Here is a 16,510-nt window from a genome sequence, read left to right on the forward strand (position 1 = left end):
AAGCAACTGTGATGTTGTAAAAAGTGATAAATAAGATGCTTTGATTCACCAAACATCAAATGCCAGTAAAGTAGCTTTTCTAGAGGACAGCTGCAAGGACAAGGGGAGCAGGAGAGAGAGGAGGTCTGAGTGAATTCTGGTCCAGTTCCCCACGCTGGCACAGACAAGCTTCAGCCAAGCAGCCTAAATTATACATGCCCTCTTTCTCTCCCACCCAACCTCTCTGTCACATGCACATGCACAAGGTTTGAGACAGAGGAAGTCAAATTGTGGGAATGTGAAGGGACAGCCAGATAAAAAAAATAAATAAAAAAAAACAAAAAACCAAGGTGAGTTGGAGGACGGACAATAAAAAATGACAAAAGGCAGAGAACAGCTGAAAAGGAGAAAAGCAGTCCATGATTAAGCAAGTCAGCAGAAGAAAACGACAATGTCAGAATTGCATCAGCAATATGATTTACAACCATGATGCACAATTTAAAAGCTGTCAAGTTACTATGACAAAAGCAGGAATGGGTTCCAAAACGGACGATATTGGCTGCATAATTTCCAAAGTGAGTTGTCATTGATTGAAATCATCAAACCTCTGCAGTCTGACTGTGATTATTTTCTGCTATCAGGCTGTAAAACTCAGCAGCACGAGACCTTCAAAAGTCAGTGTCACAGTTTCTTTCTTCACAAAGTGCAAATCACCCCTAATGTTTGACATCATCATTCTGACTCCTAATCGAGAGAGTATTAATATCCAAGACAAGAACACAGGACACTCTCCAAAAGGTCAAATAGATCCTCTGCATTAATCAGACAGGAATTTGAGATCAGTTTCTTGGCTCTTGGGATTTTCCCCGGTGATGTGTGTTTTCTGGATGCCAACGCACACACTGGCCTGTAAGGAAAATAAAGTGCAACTATTTCTTTTCACTTCCTTAAAAGTCTTCTTTGTGTTTTACTTTATTTATACAGTCAATTTGCTTTTACGGTTTTCAACATGGCATCAAACCAAGCATTTAAGAACTGCTGTTCCTTCTATTGCACTAAATATGAAAACAGTTGTCAATAAAGGTTGAAGGCAACATTTTTGTTTCTATGGTATGTTTCGCGTTACAGACTTACAATTCTTAACATGATTGTCAGGTGGCATCAAACAGAGCATAACACACACACACACACACACACACACACACACACACACACACACACACACACACACACACACACACACACACACACACACACTATATAAAACACTTGCCCAAAGGGACACACCTATCTACATGAACAGCAAAAGGGGATCTTCAGCAAACAGGTTTAGACCATGAAGGCAGCGAAATGTTCTGGCAGGTTTGATAAGGGATTTCCACAGGCAGCGGTCTCAACCGCAACATCACATCACTGCGTTTCAGCAGAGGGAGGAGAGATGTGAGCTCAGCCTTCCTTAAAAAAAAAAAAAAAAAAAACCTTATCGCTCTGTGGAGAGGGAAAATTCTCCAGACCTTTAAGGGCTGTTAGCAGCTTTATCCTGTCATGCTTTTTTTTTTTCCTTTTTCTTTTTTTAATTGGCTGTGATCCACCTCTTGGCAAATTCACCTGAACTTTTCAGGCAGGAATATTTCTACACACAAGTGCTCATAAGATCAAATCTCACCTGTTCCTCACAGGGGGAATTACATAGGAAAAACACACACACACACACACACACACACACACACACACACACACACACACACACACACACACACACACACACACACACACACACACACACACCATGAAAGAATAGAGGAAAAAAAGATTTAAGGCTGTATACTAGCTGCACTAATAAAGTCCACTTTTTTAAGTCTGATTGAAATAAGATAGAGCAGAGCAAAGGTACAGTCAGTTTCCACTGACTTAAATCTCCTTTTATTCCTTAAATCTGGCTTCCTGATCCGTTCTGCCAACCTCTATTTGAACAGTGAAGGGTTTCAGTGAGGAGGCACACACCCTTTATCAGCTGGGCTGCTCCAGTGAGTAATGGTTGTCTAAGTGCTTTGCTTTAATTTAATTTTCATTCTCACGTTGCCTGTTATTCACTACACTGCTGCTTCTTGCTGTTTCTGTCTGTCTCTTAAAGAGTATGTAAGTGTGTATTTCCGTGTGTGTATCTTTGTATTAGAGTGCGGGTATGTATTCGTCTGTACGTGATGACAACGCATTTCCCACAATGCTTCACATACCTGGACAAGAACCTCTTGGACTTGGTGTCTTGGAGACAAAACAATACATACAACATGTTGTACATCAATAAGAACATGACTGTCCATTTTGAATAGTGTGTGTACGCCCGCGCGTGTGTGTGTGTGTCGTGTACAGTTTCTAATCATGTGCTCGGGGTGAAGGGGGAATGCCTCTTAAGCAGCTGGTTTTCTGTCAGTCACTGATGTTCGCCCGCTGTTAAAGCCCACAGTGAGTCAGCAAGGAGCCAATATGACAAAATACCGCACAGCAGGGGGGGGTGGAGCGTTGAGGAGGTTCCGCTCTACATCCAAATAAGCTTTCCTGCAGACTGATGCAGGCCTGATGCTAATGTGTCTCCTAAATCTTCAAAGCATCTCGTTAGACTCATCTCTTCCACGTCTCTGGTGCCTTGCTCCTGCAATAAAATAACTTTCAAGTTGAGCCCTGTTTGCCAGTCGATTTCATCTTTTTAAAACGACTGATATCAGAACAATACACAAAGACTTGAAGTCTGAACAGGCCCTGTACTCCTTATTGTACTGGAGGGTTTCATCTTAAGGTGAAAATGTTCTATTTAAGACAAAATGTTCACATCAAGTCTCCTCTTATATTTAAGTGCCAGAGGGGGACGTATGCATGAGTGCACTGAGTGGCCTAAAAACGGCATCAGAGGTTGTGCGACGTGACCTCTCCTGATGATATGCAAACAGATGTTGCTGGTTGGACGGTGTCCAGACGAGAGGAGAGGAGAGGAGAGGAGAGGAGAGGAGCATATTGTGCTTGTTCATTTGCTAGGTATAACCCACAAGGTAAAGTGTCTGGGTTCCTTTAAAAAGATGTGATTTTTTTTTTTTTTTTTTTACAAATCTTTGCCTTGATTCCGCGAGTCTGCTCCCCATATCTAATGATAACCTCTCAGAATGATTTCAATACAAGCAGAGTTCCCGCCTGCTTCTATTCTGGTTTCAATACTCAATTCACAAACCAAAACAAGGGGAAACAATATCTGTCACTCTGAGTGACAGGGCTGCCTTCAATGGCACAGCTCAAAATGAAAGATATAGCCAACAATTTTTCATTTTTATCCTCATGCTCATGAATAGAGACCTCTTTGTTGAAAATCCATGGGTGGTAATAACGCTTTATCAGAGGGAGTGAAAAGAGTGAGAGCAGCAACGATCTGGATTGAGATGGAGCCTTCTCAAATCAGTCATTTATGCTAATGCTGCCAGCAGATCATGTTCCTAATTAGGTCCAAATGAACAATTAGCTGATTGGGTTGAAGCTGCAAAAAGAGCTGTCAATCCGAAGATAAGAGAGCAGGGGGGAGGAGAGAAGAAGAGAGGAGAGCTGAGGAGAGATACATGGAAATGAGACGGAAAAGACTGGCAACACAACAAAATACCTGTGTAGACAGTCCAACAAGAATGAGGCGTATAAGGGGAAAGCACCTAGACAGTGTGTGCGTGTGAGCACGGGTGTGTTTACGTTTTTGTGTGTCTGCGCACAAATACACAGTCTGCCCATTATGCAACTGGAGTAAGTGCAACCGGACCATTACAGTCCATTTAGGTTTCAGACACTGAGACAGCACTTGGCACTTCATTTAGCCACACAGGCGTGTAACAACAGCCGGCTCACACTCCCAAAGCACTGCCAAAAAAAGAAAAAAAAAAAAAAAAAAAAAAAAAAAAAAAAAAGAAACATCCTCTTCCTGAGAGTCTCAAAGTGTTCTCTGACTGACAGTGCTGCTGGGAATGATGGTGGGATTTCTCCATTAGCAGCGACACAGAGAGGAAACATATGCCGGGGCACGTCGGTGAGGGAACACACACATGCGTTTCGAAGCCAGCGTTCAGTCAAACCAACATCCCTGTCCATCACACAAACTGATCGCACTTGGCACATGACTATAACAGGCTTCAGTATACAAACACATTAGTACATCTGCTTCATCCCCTTAAACATATACACTAGCTCTGTCTAATAATCTAGCATACACAAAGTGCAATCCTAATGCCCCGTGAATCAATAGCGTATTGATCGTTGTGTTCTTAGTCAGGAAGCAGTTTTTTTTTTTTTTTTTACAGGCTCGTTTGTGAGTAACACAAGCTATGAACCAAAAACACCAACCAGAGTCAAAAACATTTTCTTTCTCCTGTGTTTTACCAACTTAAAAAAAAAAACTTCACTATACTTACTATACTTCCACTTCCTGCTTGTTCAGGGTGTTTTTCTATCCGGTCTCATAACTGCACAGTTTACAGACAGTTCCTCATGTTTGCTGAGAGTCAGGGTTTAGTTTTTCTGACTACAGTTTCAAGTTTAAAATATGTTATATATAGTATATGTCATCAAGGAATACTAAATTGAGATGAATACTAAGTACTAAACAGCTGTTGTAAATAGAAATAATAATAGCTTTAACATAACCACACTGCACAGTCACATATATGCATAGTATGTATACTGCCAGTTTTGAATACACTTACTTTGTCATATAAATACACAACATGCTTAACCTGTGTATAATTAGTGTGTATTATGGGTTTTGGACTTGTTGGTCCCAGAGTTCATAGTTTTTTTTTATGGTTTTGTTTATAGTAAATTCATGCCTTGGGCAATGCAAGGACACCACGCTGGCTGTACAACAAACATACGTTTATTCTGAGTGGTTTATTGAGTCATTCATTGACTCATCTGATAAATAATTCATTTTCTTCCATGTTCAACTCCTGTTTCGTCCACTTACAGTTAAACCTTTCCTCTGACCCCCTCAGTCAAATTGAATCCCAAACATGTTGAGAAAAAAAACCTCAGCGATTTCCATCAGGCTGTCACTCCTGACTTTCAATGTTTGTTTCAATTGTATTCTACTCACAACAAGAAATTTCTTCTTGATGTGTGTTTAAAATAAAACAAAAGCAGATAGTCCCTGACATCCTGCTTGAGGGTCACCACATCAATGTAATAAAATCTTAATCATGTCAATTATGGAAAAAAATCTGAAACTTTCCACATCCAGCTAATCAGTTCATCAAAGTTTAAGCCAGGCTTTCGCAGCCCAAATCCTTTAAATCATTTGTGGTGCAGTGAGGAGACAGTGTACCATAGCGAGTGTTGGCTTCTGAGATAATCCTCTCGTTGGCTCAAGCAATTTCTGGCCAGATTTCTACCCCCTCTGCTCTGAGCTGTGAGTTAACTCTTCTGAAATCCTCCTGAAATGAGCAGCGCCAAAAAAACAAAAAAAAAAAAGATAAAAATGATGAGATGTGTCGTTTTCTTGGGAAACAGACTTCTACTTTCTGTGTTTTAATGAAGTTCTTTTTGCCTTAAAAAACAAACCAAAGCTGTTCATGTGTTTATCCGCTTTAAAAGCCAGATGACTTTCCATAACACCTAAAAAAAACACACACACAGCTACAAGGGCAGCAGGAACAGAGGGATACAAGGACAAAAACTGAGATTTTTTTTCCCCAAAGTTGCACGCGCACACACACACACACTTTCTTCCCCTTGACAGTCTCCCCCTCTGTGAGTCTAATGAAGGCAGAGTGTGTGGGTGAGCATTCACGCCATGCCTGGTTGCACACGGTCAACCCTCCTGAGCAACGCGCGCACACAACCACATGTAAATACACACACGCACACGCACACGCGCGCGCGCGCGAGACACACAATGGCACATGGCAAGGCCGAGCGCTGAAACACAATACAAGATTACATTCTAGAGCACAGACACACACACACACACAAACACTTCAGAGCCTCAGCCCTGTGTACCTGACTTTAGGTCAGCCCATCTGTCAGCCTCTCTCTCTCTCTCTCTCTCTGTCTGTCTCTCTACCTTTCACTTTCTTTCTCTCTCATGCAAATGTACATGTTTCCATCTGATTTACTCACACTGAGGGATCATTATCTTTGGCATATTGCAGACACTGAGTCATGACGGGGTTATTATCGAGACAGGGACCGGCACACTCAGCATGTCGCTTCTCGTCTGAAGGACTACAAACCCCATCTCTCAGTGCGGATTGAATGAACGCGTGGTCATTGACCTACCCTCCTTTGATGTAGTCCAGGAAGGTGACTTCAATGTCCACCAGGAATGACAGCAGCGTCACCTGTGAGTGAGAGGGCGCACCATCAGCACTGAGCACAAATTCAGTTTCACATTCTTACTAATACAATCAATTCAATGAGCAGGTCAATTACATTAAACAGTATGAAGGTACCAGTCTGGACCATCTGTATCATGGTTCTGCATTTCAAATCTAGTTAATGCGACTTTATATATTAAGGAAAACAACAGATGTGATGCCTTACTGTTCCAGAGTTCAGGTATTTTTTCTTCTTCCCCTTCTTCTTTGGATTTACCACCTGAAAAAGACATGATTCTTGCTTGTAACTCCAACATCTATTTATTCATTCATCCATCAAGTCAATCTTTCATTTCATTCACCAAAACCACACAATGTCTTGTCATTTAAGACTGTTTACAGCAGCCTAACTGTACTTTTCTTCAGTAGTATGCCAAAAACTGAAGTGCAATATGAAATAGATTAAATAAAAATGTAATACCCTTTATTCCTCAGGTCGTGAGGAAAAAAGGAAGCTGAAATGTGCGGTAAATAAAATAATAAAATAATAAATAATATCATATTTGGATCGTTGAGGTCATAGTAAAAATCTGTATGCCTCCCTCCCTCCATCTCTCCGTCCATGCTCGAACACACACGCCTCCCTAAACCGGTAACCACCGTGAATATGCCTTTGAGCAATGCACATAAAGCCCAACATAACCAGAGGAGCGGCTAAATCCAGAGGTGGATCGAGTGGTGTGACTTCATGAATATGTAACAGAACACAGAGTGAGTACACAGCCACCCTCCCCTTGGATAAGTAAAGAAACCAGCTGTGCTTATTGCTTTGAGACCCCGTTGTTTTTGTGAGGAGATTAAAAAAGAGACACTTTTTCAACCAAGGCCCTCAATTCACTTTGTCTCTCGTGTTGCCGCCCAAACCCATTATATAAACATACAATTGCTCCTGTGATGTGGGGACCACCCAGGAATCCCAAACACTGGATTTGAGCTTTTAAATCAGAGCTTTATGGTCTCATTATCCTGTGCCAAGGTTAAACAGAAAGAGAGGACCTCTTTGGGAAACAACATACAAATGGATTTATGCATTTCTCCTTGGTTCACATTGCAATGGGTACACACAAGGACACATTTGCCTCTGAAGGTGATTGAAATGTTGTTGTCTCACACACACACACACACACACACATACACACACACACACACACACACACACACACACACACACACACACACACACACACACACACCAAGAAGTGCCTTTAGCAATGCAAAGCCATCCTCTCTCAAACGGACAGCTTTAACTTAGGGAAAGGCCGGGGTCAAGAAACAGGCCAGAAATCACAAAATTACTTTGTGTGTGTGTGCGTGTGTGTGTGTGTGTGTGTGTGTGTGTGTATGTCTCTCTCTATCTGTCTGCTGTTCCTCACCTTCTTGTCAAAGTACGTCTGTGTGCACCTTTGTGTGTGCGTGTGTGTGTTTTGTGCTTGTGCACATCTGAGCGCTGTTAGGCAAACAGCAGCTGTTTAAAATGACAGTCCCCTGTGTGCTCTCCTCTCTGTGTGGTACTCTGTTAATCAAGAAGTGTTGACTCTTCCTGGGAGTAGATAAGCCAGTGATCCATTATCACTGTCAGTGTGTGTGTGTGTGTGTGTGTGTGTGTGTGTGTTGTGTGTGTGTGTGTGTGTGTGTGTGTGTGTGTGTGTGCATCAATGAGAAAGTAAGGGAGATAAAAGATGTACAGTGGGAAAAACGTGGTCTCTTTGTGTAAGATTTTGCTTGGTATTATGGGAGCCACTTTTAGTCATTATTTATCAAAAATATATATATATATATGTGTAATATACTATATATTGGAAATAAATATATAATATATATAGTATTTTATAAATATTTTTCCATGATTTTCCATCCATTTTAGCCTATGCTACTAACTTTTTTAACACTCTGCGACCTGTAACTCGACATGTCTCTTATTTCATGTTTTAAAGCGTCAGTTCACCCAAATCACAAACATATTCTCCGACTTATTCTCTGTTTTGTTGCTTAGCTGAGGTGTCTGCTACCACCCAGAACAACGAAATGAATGGAATTTTGTTTTCAGTGCTCAAAGCAGTTTTAAAAACTCTATAGCAACTTGCCTTGAGACCATGTTACCTAAAATAGACGACTACACAGGGATTGGGATTTTTTTGGGTCAGGTGCGGCCCAACGGAAATGTTGCAGACCCCGAATATATTTAGTGTGATGTACGCAGGTGGGAGCGGGAGATCAGCATCATCATGGCAGGAAGGTATTTCATATTTGAAAATATGAGAGGCTGGTGATAGTGGGCTATTGAGTTAGCGTTGGTTGGGGCTGACGACTATAAATTTGAAAACAAAAAAATCTGGGGAGTGAAATGAGATTAGCAGACCTCTGTCGCCCACTCCTCAGCTCTGCCTGAGGTGAGCGCCTTGAATTACAGACAGACCTGAATCTCTGTTGGTGATTGAGCTGCATTGTGGGTAATGAAGGCACCAGGTTTTATGTGTGGAATAACAAAGACACTAACGCTGGTCCTGCTGCATGAACTTTAATCTTGTTCAGATAAAACTGTCCATCGCGAGTCCAACAACATTACAGGAGTGCACTGCTACTCTTTTATTCTTGGCCACTTTGCATTCGCTCTCCGCTGATATTTTACCTTCTCTTTCTGTGCTAGCTGTGTAGTTGGCTATATACATTTTTATAAATGTCAGTGACATAATAAATTTCCGTTCCTAATCCAACCTGATGTGTAAACAACAATAATACATTGCTGCTCTGAAATCTGATGATGCAGCATCTGGTTTGTGTCCATTACTATAGAAAATGACATGATTAGATAAACAGGAACATGATGCATGATGTTTTTATTTACTATTAGTTCCCTCTGCTTCATGCTAAAGCAGTATATTTTTCTACTTTTAACTGCCATCAGTGAGTCCTTTTTCAGTTTACATCCTCTACAGCTGTCTTTAGCTCAGTAACAGTATTAGAAAATAGTAGTGGAATTTTCAATGTGTTCATTTTCTGTGCCAGAGGGGACAGGCAGGCTGTTAATAAAAATACAGTTGAGCAGGATTTAATTTGAGTAGGAAGAGATCCAGATTAAAACCCAGTGGTATTTGTAGTCCAATTACTGTGTGCGTGTAGGTGACCTGCTGACCTGTACAGTGGTGTAGGCAGGAGAGGCAGCTTTGAATTGAATATAAAAACATACACACACACACACACACACTCACACACACACACACACACACACACACACACACACACACACATGCAAGCTCACACGCAGATAGACACTCTCACACAAACAAACCCACCTCATAGACGTTGAACTGGCTCTGGCCTCTGGATAGTTCTCTGTAGCTGGTGCTGAACTCTCCGATAAAGTCGTGACTAAAGAGAGGGAGACACAGAGGTCAGAGAGGGACAGGACAAAAGGAATACACGAAAAATGTGTTGAGTTTTAAAGCGTCAACACCACATACATTACATACATTTACATTTTCATGTAAACTTGGTTAACCCAAAGAGCTTGTTAAACATTGTTAGCATTTCTCGGTCCCATTGAAAAACATTGCACCATAATGTCATGGTGTTCCCTCCGTCTACTTGAGAATGACACTGAACAGATTACAAAGTATAGAGAAAAGAGAAACGACTCCCTGTTAAACCACAGCATGACAAATGTCACTCCTCTTTCTTTCTGTCTGACTGTCACCAGCCAGAATCCAGACTCATCATTAAGCAGTCACTCTGTGACAATCCTGCACCCAGCGTCCTTACCCATTGAAAACACAGACTAGTGTTAATTATGTGCGTATTAGCCATACGCAGGAAGCTAACATGTTGAATGTTAATGAAATCAAGACAAGAAGTAATAAGGAAAAGTATCGCTGTCTGTTTATCAGTGATTACTAGCTACTGTATGAGGTGATCAGTGCATATTGTATTTCTTATCTGTACAATAAGCTCCAATGCTCATTTTCCTTAAAAGCAAATTCAGTAACACTACAGAAATAGTCTGAACAAACACAGAACAGATGTTGACTGATATATAATGTCTGTCCTCTGTGGAAGCCCATTTCTGCCTGCAAACATCAAGATGAAGAATGAGGGATGACAAAAAAAAAAAAAAAAATCTCAAACATTTTGAGATAGAAAGTAAAAAAATTGAGATAAAAAGTCAAAATTTTGCATTTGGAGATAAATCAAAGTTTTGACTCGGTAAGGTAAAAGATTAACTTTTTTTTCCCCATGACTTACTTTTCTTCTTTTTTATTTTTCTGGCAGAAATAAGCTTCCATAGTCTAGTCGTTAATCCATGATGTGGATTGTGTTGTGTTTCAGTTACTGTCATTTAAAAAGGTTATACGATAGTTTTATTGCAAAAATAACAATGAGTGAAGGAGAAGAATTACCTGCCATCTCTGTCCCAGTCATACACCTCAACCTTGATTGTTCTGTTGGCAGAAGCAAAAGATACGGATCAAGTTAAAAATCATAAAAAGATGAAAAATATGCTGGATATATACAATAAAAGAAAAAGCAAATTCACAATGTTTTTCTAACACGACTAAAAACGTGTTAAAAGGCTGCCATCCATACTGAAATTATAAAATACACTTTTATGCTTTTTCTTTTTTTCTCATTGTTGCCATGAAGCCGTTAGGAGATGCAGATCCATCCTGCAGCTTATCTCTATTCTATAACACACTGTCTGCCTGCCACTGTATTTGCCACTGGTATTGTGCTCCCCTCATCTCCAAATACATCTATTTCAGCATCCCATTATAGCTTACGAGGAAATGGGAAAAAAAATAGAATAGTCTTGAAAAGACAGATATGCTGTGCTATAACTCCATCCAATATCTTCAACAGGAGGGTCATTTCTCTCTGACAAAAGCAGGAGAGCGATACATAGAAAAGGAGAGGGGTGAGGCAAAGAAGATAATAGAGGAGAGACTGAATTAAAACAGAGAGAGTAAGGCATTCTGCTGGAGAGCATGAAGGAGAAGGCAAGCAAGGGTGAAGAGGAGATGGTGCAAAAAAAAAAAAAAAAAGTCAAAACTGACAGAAAATAAAATAAAGACAAAATGATGTGGGACAGATCAAATTTATCATGTACTACTGTGTGAAAGTCTGTCCCCGGACTTTGACTTTTTACTGTACCCACTTTACAACTCAAACAGCTTTCTAAAACAAGTGGGATCTAATTTTAAGTGGTGCCAAAAATGCACTTTTCCATCCTCCTCATCTTTCAATATGAGAGGGTAGAAATAAAAAACCGCCCTTAATGGGCCTTAGAGCTGCTTAGAGAGTCAGATGCACATTAGAGGAAAGCAGGGCAATAACAGTAAGGAGTGGGAATGGGCTGGCTGATAGTGATGGGCACTCTGTGGATGAATGTGTTTCCTGGGAGGTGCAACATTTTCTCCTCAAGAGAAACCAGTGTGTGGAGAGCTCTCTTAATAAATGTGTGTGTATATAGGTATATGCATGTGTTTATGGGCGTGTGTCTTATTAAATCTGTGTTATGCCACATCTCAGTAGGAAACATCCTGTCACTCTGAGCTTTGATGATGTGACAGGAAATAACAATTTCACTTGTTAATCTCACGGCTTCACTGTATGTGTGTATGTATGTGTGTGTGTGTGTGTGTGTGTGTGTGTGTGTGTGTGTGAGCAGAAAGACACAGGTCTCCATTGTTCGCCAGCTTGAGCTCATCCTTATCTCTGTCCCCAGGCTGCAGAGTGGCAGATGCAACGCGTGAATGTGCACGTGTGTGTATGGGTGTGTGTATTGTATGTGCACTCCACTGTGGGTTTCCTCAGTCTCCAACTGATAAGACATAGTGTGACTCAACTCCTCTAATAAGCTTATTGGACGAAACTTCAGATCAATACTGCTTTCTGCTAGCTAAGCTAAGCTAAACCCTATTGTCTGCTTCTTTGTGCCTTTTTCACTACACGACTGCTATTGACACAGGAGAGGGACATAAACACATGATTGACACACTTTTATCTACTTATTTGTTTTCTCACTCAGGCTTCTCCTGAGATATAAAGTGAGCCCCATGTCCCCCACAAGAGAGGGGGCTTTCAGCAATGCAAATATTCAAAAGAGCTGAAAACACATTTTAAATTTAAAGAGAATGCACACAGGGTGTACACTAAAACCTGGGTGTAAATAGCCACATTGGCTATCCACCCCAGGTGCAAATAGCGCTGTTGGCTACAGACACCTTGGTGCAAATAACATCTGCCTCAAGGAACCAGTTCACAACCTGATACAACATAAACAAACCAAAAAAGGACACCAGAGCCGTGTCAAAGAAACAAAAACCTTCCTAAATAAGACAAATGTTCCACACACCAATTACATCAACTGTAAAAATAGCATCCCATGAAGTAAGTAACATGAAACCTGTCCATCAAAGAATCAATAACAGCAAGTGCCATTGACAGCTCCTGCATCCCAGGCAGCTCCAGGATCAGCACCATGGACAGAGGTCATAACCCTCTTTAATGCAGATGAGCCACTATGAGCTCCTGAGCAAGGGAGAAGCTGATCTGCAGAGAGTCTTGAACTCTTTGTGTGTATGTTATGTTTATGTTAGCAGATGAACACAATATTACTTCAGAGCCTTCAGAGTCACATTGACCCGAGCCCCTAACACTGCTACGTTTCAAGTCCGGTCTGCTCCTCTCTGCTGCTGTCGTTCCTTATCATTCATCATCATTTATAGAAGCATTCCTCCAAAATACCTTCACATTTGTGAGCTGTTACATGGAGCAGACACATAAGATTCTCACCCCCAAGCAAATACATATTTCTGTCAATTTTTTTTTTTAAAAAAGGAGTTTATCTTAAATTCAAGTTACAAGCTTATCTGCCAAAAGGCCTGTGGAGTAGTTCCCTGAATGCATCAACTAGATAAGACTGCAGCTACGGTTGAATCAGGAGAAGTCGCACTACGACCAAAACAAGCATTGACTTAGATTAAATAATGCTTTTAGAAAACAAAACTGCCAAACATATTTCAAAATTAAACATCATTTACAACATCACAATCATATATCCACACTTTGTTTAATACGTTTATTTACTCAATCAAAGTTAGAAATTTGGAAGAAAAAGGCATTCTGCGTAAAAAAGGTATGAACAAGCTGTTTATGTGTGCCAGTATCTCATTTAACACTACAGATATCTGATATTTTCATATTGAAAATGATATTATCGCCAGCTTCACTCAGATAAATATGGCTTTTATAACTTGAAAAACAATTAAGTTAGTAATTGTTGTGTGGAACAGAGGTTTCTGTGCCTAATTAACCTCTTTATACAGTATATTATTGTTGAGTGTGTTTTTTCAGGAGATGTAAACCAGAGCCAGCAGTGTTTCATTGTGTGTGAAGTAGTCTGAAGAGGCCATTAGACACAGAGGAACATCCATCACATCCCCAGATCCCCAGAGTTGCCCATAATACCTAGGATGACATTCTCAGTGCCTTTGATACCGAAACTAATTTTCCTGGATGATTCAGATGGTTGTCTGTGTTGTTGTAGTTTATTCACGTTGCCATAATATCTAGTATCTAAAATAGAAATCACGCGTACCTGTCATAATCACCATTGCAAAGAGCCCGAACAGGGATCTTAAAGGCCTGCCACACCGGGTTCAGCGTGTTCTTCACCACCTCTGTCTTGTGGCAGATGGTAAACCTGTAGAGAGAAACAAAAAGGGGCAGAGAGAATGAAGAAAAGGAAAAAGGACAGAGGAGGGGAGATAGAAAAGGGGGGTTGGAAGTTGGAATGTATGTACTTCCGATAAAAAAGAAAAAATACAACTAAAATCACCTTTCACCAACTCTCTGCTAACTGAAAGTAAAGGTGGAGGTCTGTGGACGCGACAGTAACTGCTCTCACACAAACGCGCAGACACACACTGCAAAGAGGTAATTTCATTAGTCCCTTGGCTAGCAGGTAGACTTGGTATCTTCCTCCCTGAGGGCACAAGGTCTTATCTTACTTGTCACACACTGCAGGATGGAAAGGAGAGCCCACAGAGATGGATCGAACACACACACACAGACACAAAATCTATGAGAACAAACCATACCAATGCAATTGTTCAATGCTTCCTGCCTCCCCACACACATACATACACACACACACACACACACACACACACACACACACACACACATACAATGCTCAAACATGTCCACATGTATTTCACACACACACGCTCAAACAGACAGTCTGGCTTTTGTTCTGAGGCAAATCAATGAAACCAATTTCCTTTGGATGCAGGGAAGGATTAAACCAAACATGAAAGAGGAGAAGGAAAGAGGAGAGGAAGAGGAGAGCACTCACGTGCCGTCCTCGTTGCTCCTGTGGAAGACGAGGAATGGATCTGACTTGCCGAAGAAATCCTTCTTGTCCAACTTGTTCCCACAGAACTGCATCATCACCGACTCCTAATGAGCAGAGAGGGACGGAAAGGAAACAGAATAAAATACTTTTTCATGGTGTGCGACCAGATTATCTGTTGGTCTCCGAGGAACATCCATCCATCCATCCATCCATCCATCTTTCTATCTATCTCGTCTGCCAGACACTTAGAGACATCTCCATTTAGAGGCGAATTTCACTTTAAAATGCTTGGATATACTCTGATTTCTGGGCTATTGAGGCTGACTTTCTCTTAGAGTGACTGAATGCTGGTGAGAAAAAAAGGCCCTTTCCTTCAAGGACATGTTTTAAAAACTGTCTTTTATTATTGCCGACTTTCAAGAACGTTGTTTCTCCTACGCTCTGAAGCCCCAAAAATGATTAAACGTGTTCTGAGCCCAAAAAATAGGACACCAGTGATGAAAGGTAAAATAACTAGGGCGAGTAAAACATCAATGAAGAAGAAAAGTTAAAGAAGTTTTAATTATGCTATTAACTGACTTTTTATAACAACTGACTGGAAAAGGAAATAAAAAGCTTTATATTTCTTATTCCAACTACTTCAGTACTATTGACCGATGAACTCAGTTATATTTGTGATTCATCGAATCTTTTATTTCTTTTTGTGGGTGTTGGAGCTTCATACTATTTCATACTAAACACTGTAATAGACATTTTTATGTTTCTCAGACGAATGTCACACAGCAAATCGGGCCAGTCAAAAACTATAAAAAATTATTAAATCGACAAAACATAAATTACCACTTTTAAAGTGTTTTAGTAGAGCTTTTGTTGCCCTCTAAACTTTAACAAAATACTCAAACAAAGGTCAAACAGGCTAGAACCTCTCCATAACACTTAAAATTCAGATAAATTCCCAGAGCTATTGCGTCTTGTATCCGCAGGTGAAAGTCTCCTGCACTCATCTACAAAGTGAAACGTGCAGAGGGGGGAACAGACGGGCAGAGACGGATCAGCATACAGATGCAGAGAACACACAAATGAAGAGGCGCTGGAAAACTCTTCAGAAGTGTACATCCATCCATCCTCACCCTGCAGTTGTTCAGCTCCTCTGCTTTCACAATAATGGTCCCGCATTTCTTCCCTGGGATCCCTCTGTAGACGAGACACACACACACACACATCACAGCAAAGGTTAAGGGATCACGATCGCATGGATGGTGTACTTTAAGTATGAGCATGTTCGTTCACATGTATGTTTCCTCCCGTGTCTCTGCTGTTCACTGCACTTAAGATCAAAAGGTCAAGTTGACGATGTTGTGTAATCGGAAGGCATCTCATATTTCCTGCGTTTATTTCCACTATCTTGACATCAGAAGGGCGCGCGCTCCAGATTAGGAGTCAATGAAAACATCAAGTGTGTCTCATAGAGCTGGAAATAGTAGGATGTGACACTGCAATGTGCGAATTCAGAAAATTCATCGGAAGCTCTAGATCTAGTCCCGTCCCTCTGTGTGCGCGTGTGTGTGTGTGTTTGTGTGTGTGTGTGTGTGTGAATACGCTGCATGTGCATCTATGTGCTGCTTGTTTACTCACTCATGCTTCATACTGATGACCACAGGAGATGGGATGAGCCGAGGCTAAAATAAGATTCTTTCCCAAAAACTAACACAATCAAGTCTTGTGACATTTTTCAATAATTGTGGTTGATTACACACTGCAGGGTGGGGGTGGGGTGGGG

At 40.9% G+C, this 16,510-nt stretch overlaps 1 protein-coding gene across 2 annotated transcripts in view; it reads right to left on the reverse strand.

Annotated features, from left to right (window-relative positions):
• LOC111224635 (copine-8) overlaps positions 1-16,510 on the reverse strand; it is an 80,340-nt gene that overhangs the window by 14,171 nt on the left and 49,659 nt on the right. For both annotated transcript variants that reach the window (XM_022749191.1, XM_022749190.1), the window contains exons 7-13: positions 15,861-15,924; positions 14,731-14,834; positions 13,972-14,076; positions 10,772-10,813; positions 9,671-9,746; positions 6,544-6,597; positions 6,280-6,341 (exon numbers count right to left, since the gene is read on the reverse strand). In XM_022749191.1, the coding sequence (XP_022604912.1) occupies positions 6,280-6,341; positions 6,544-6,597; positions 9,671-9,746; positions 10,772-10,813; positions 13,972-14,076; positions 14,731-14,834; positions 15,861-15,924 (507 nt within the window). The remainder of the gene's footprint in view (positions 1-6,279; positions 6,342-6,543; positions 6,598-9,670; positions 9,747-10,771; positions 10,814-13,971; positions 14,077-14,730; positions 14,835-15,860; positions 15,925-16,510) is intronic.

This window comes from Seriola dumerili, unplaced genomic scaffold (assembly GCF_002260705.1).
Source record: "Seriola dumerili isolate Sdu_G_001 unplaced genomic scaffold, Sdu_1.0 BDQW01000138.1, whole genome shotgun sequence".
In the NCBI taxonomy this organism is placed as follows: Eukaryota; Metazoa; Chordata; class Actinopteri; order Carangiformes; family Carangidae; genus Seriola; species Seriola dumerili.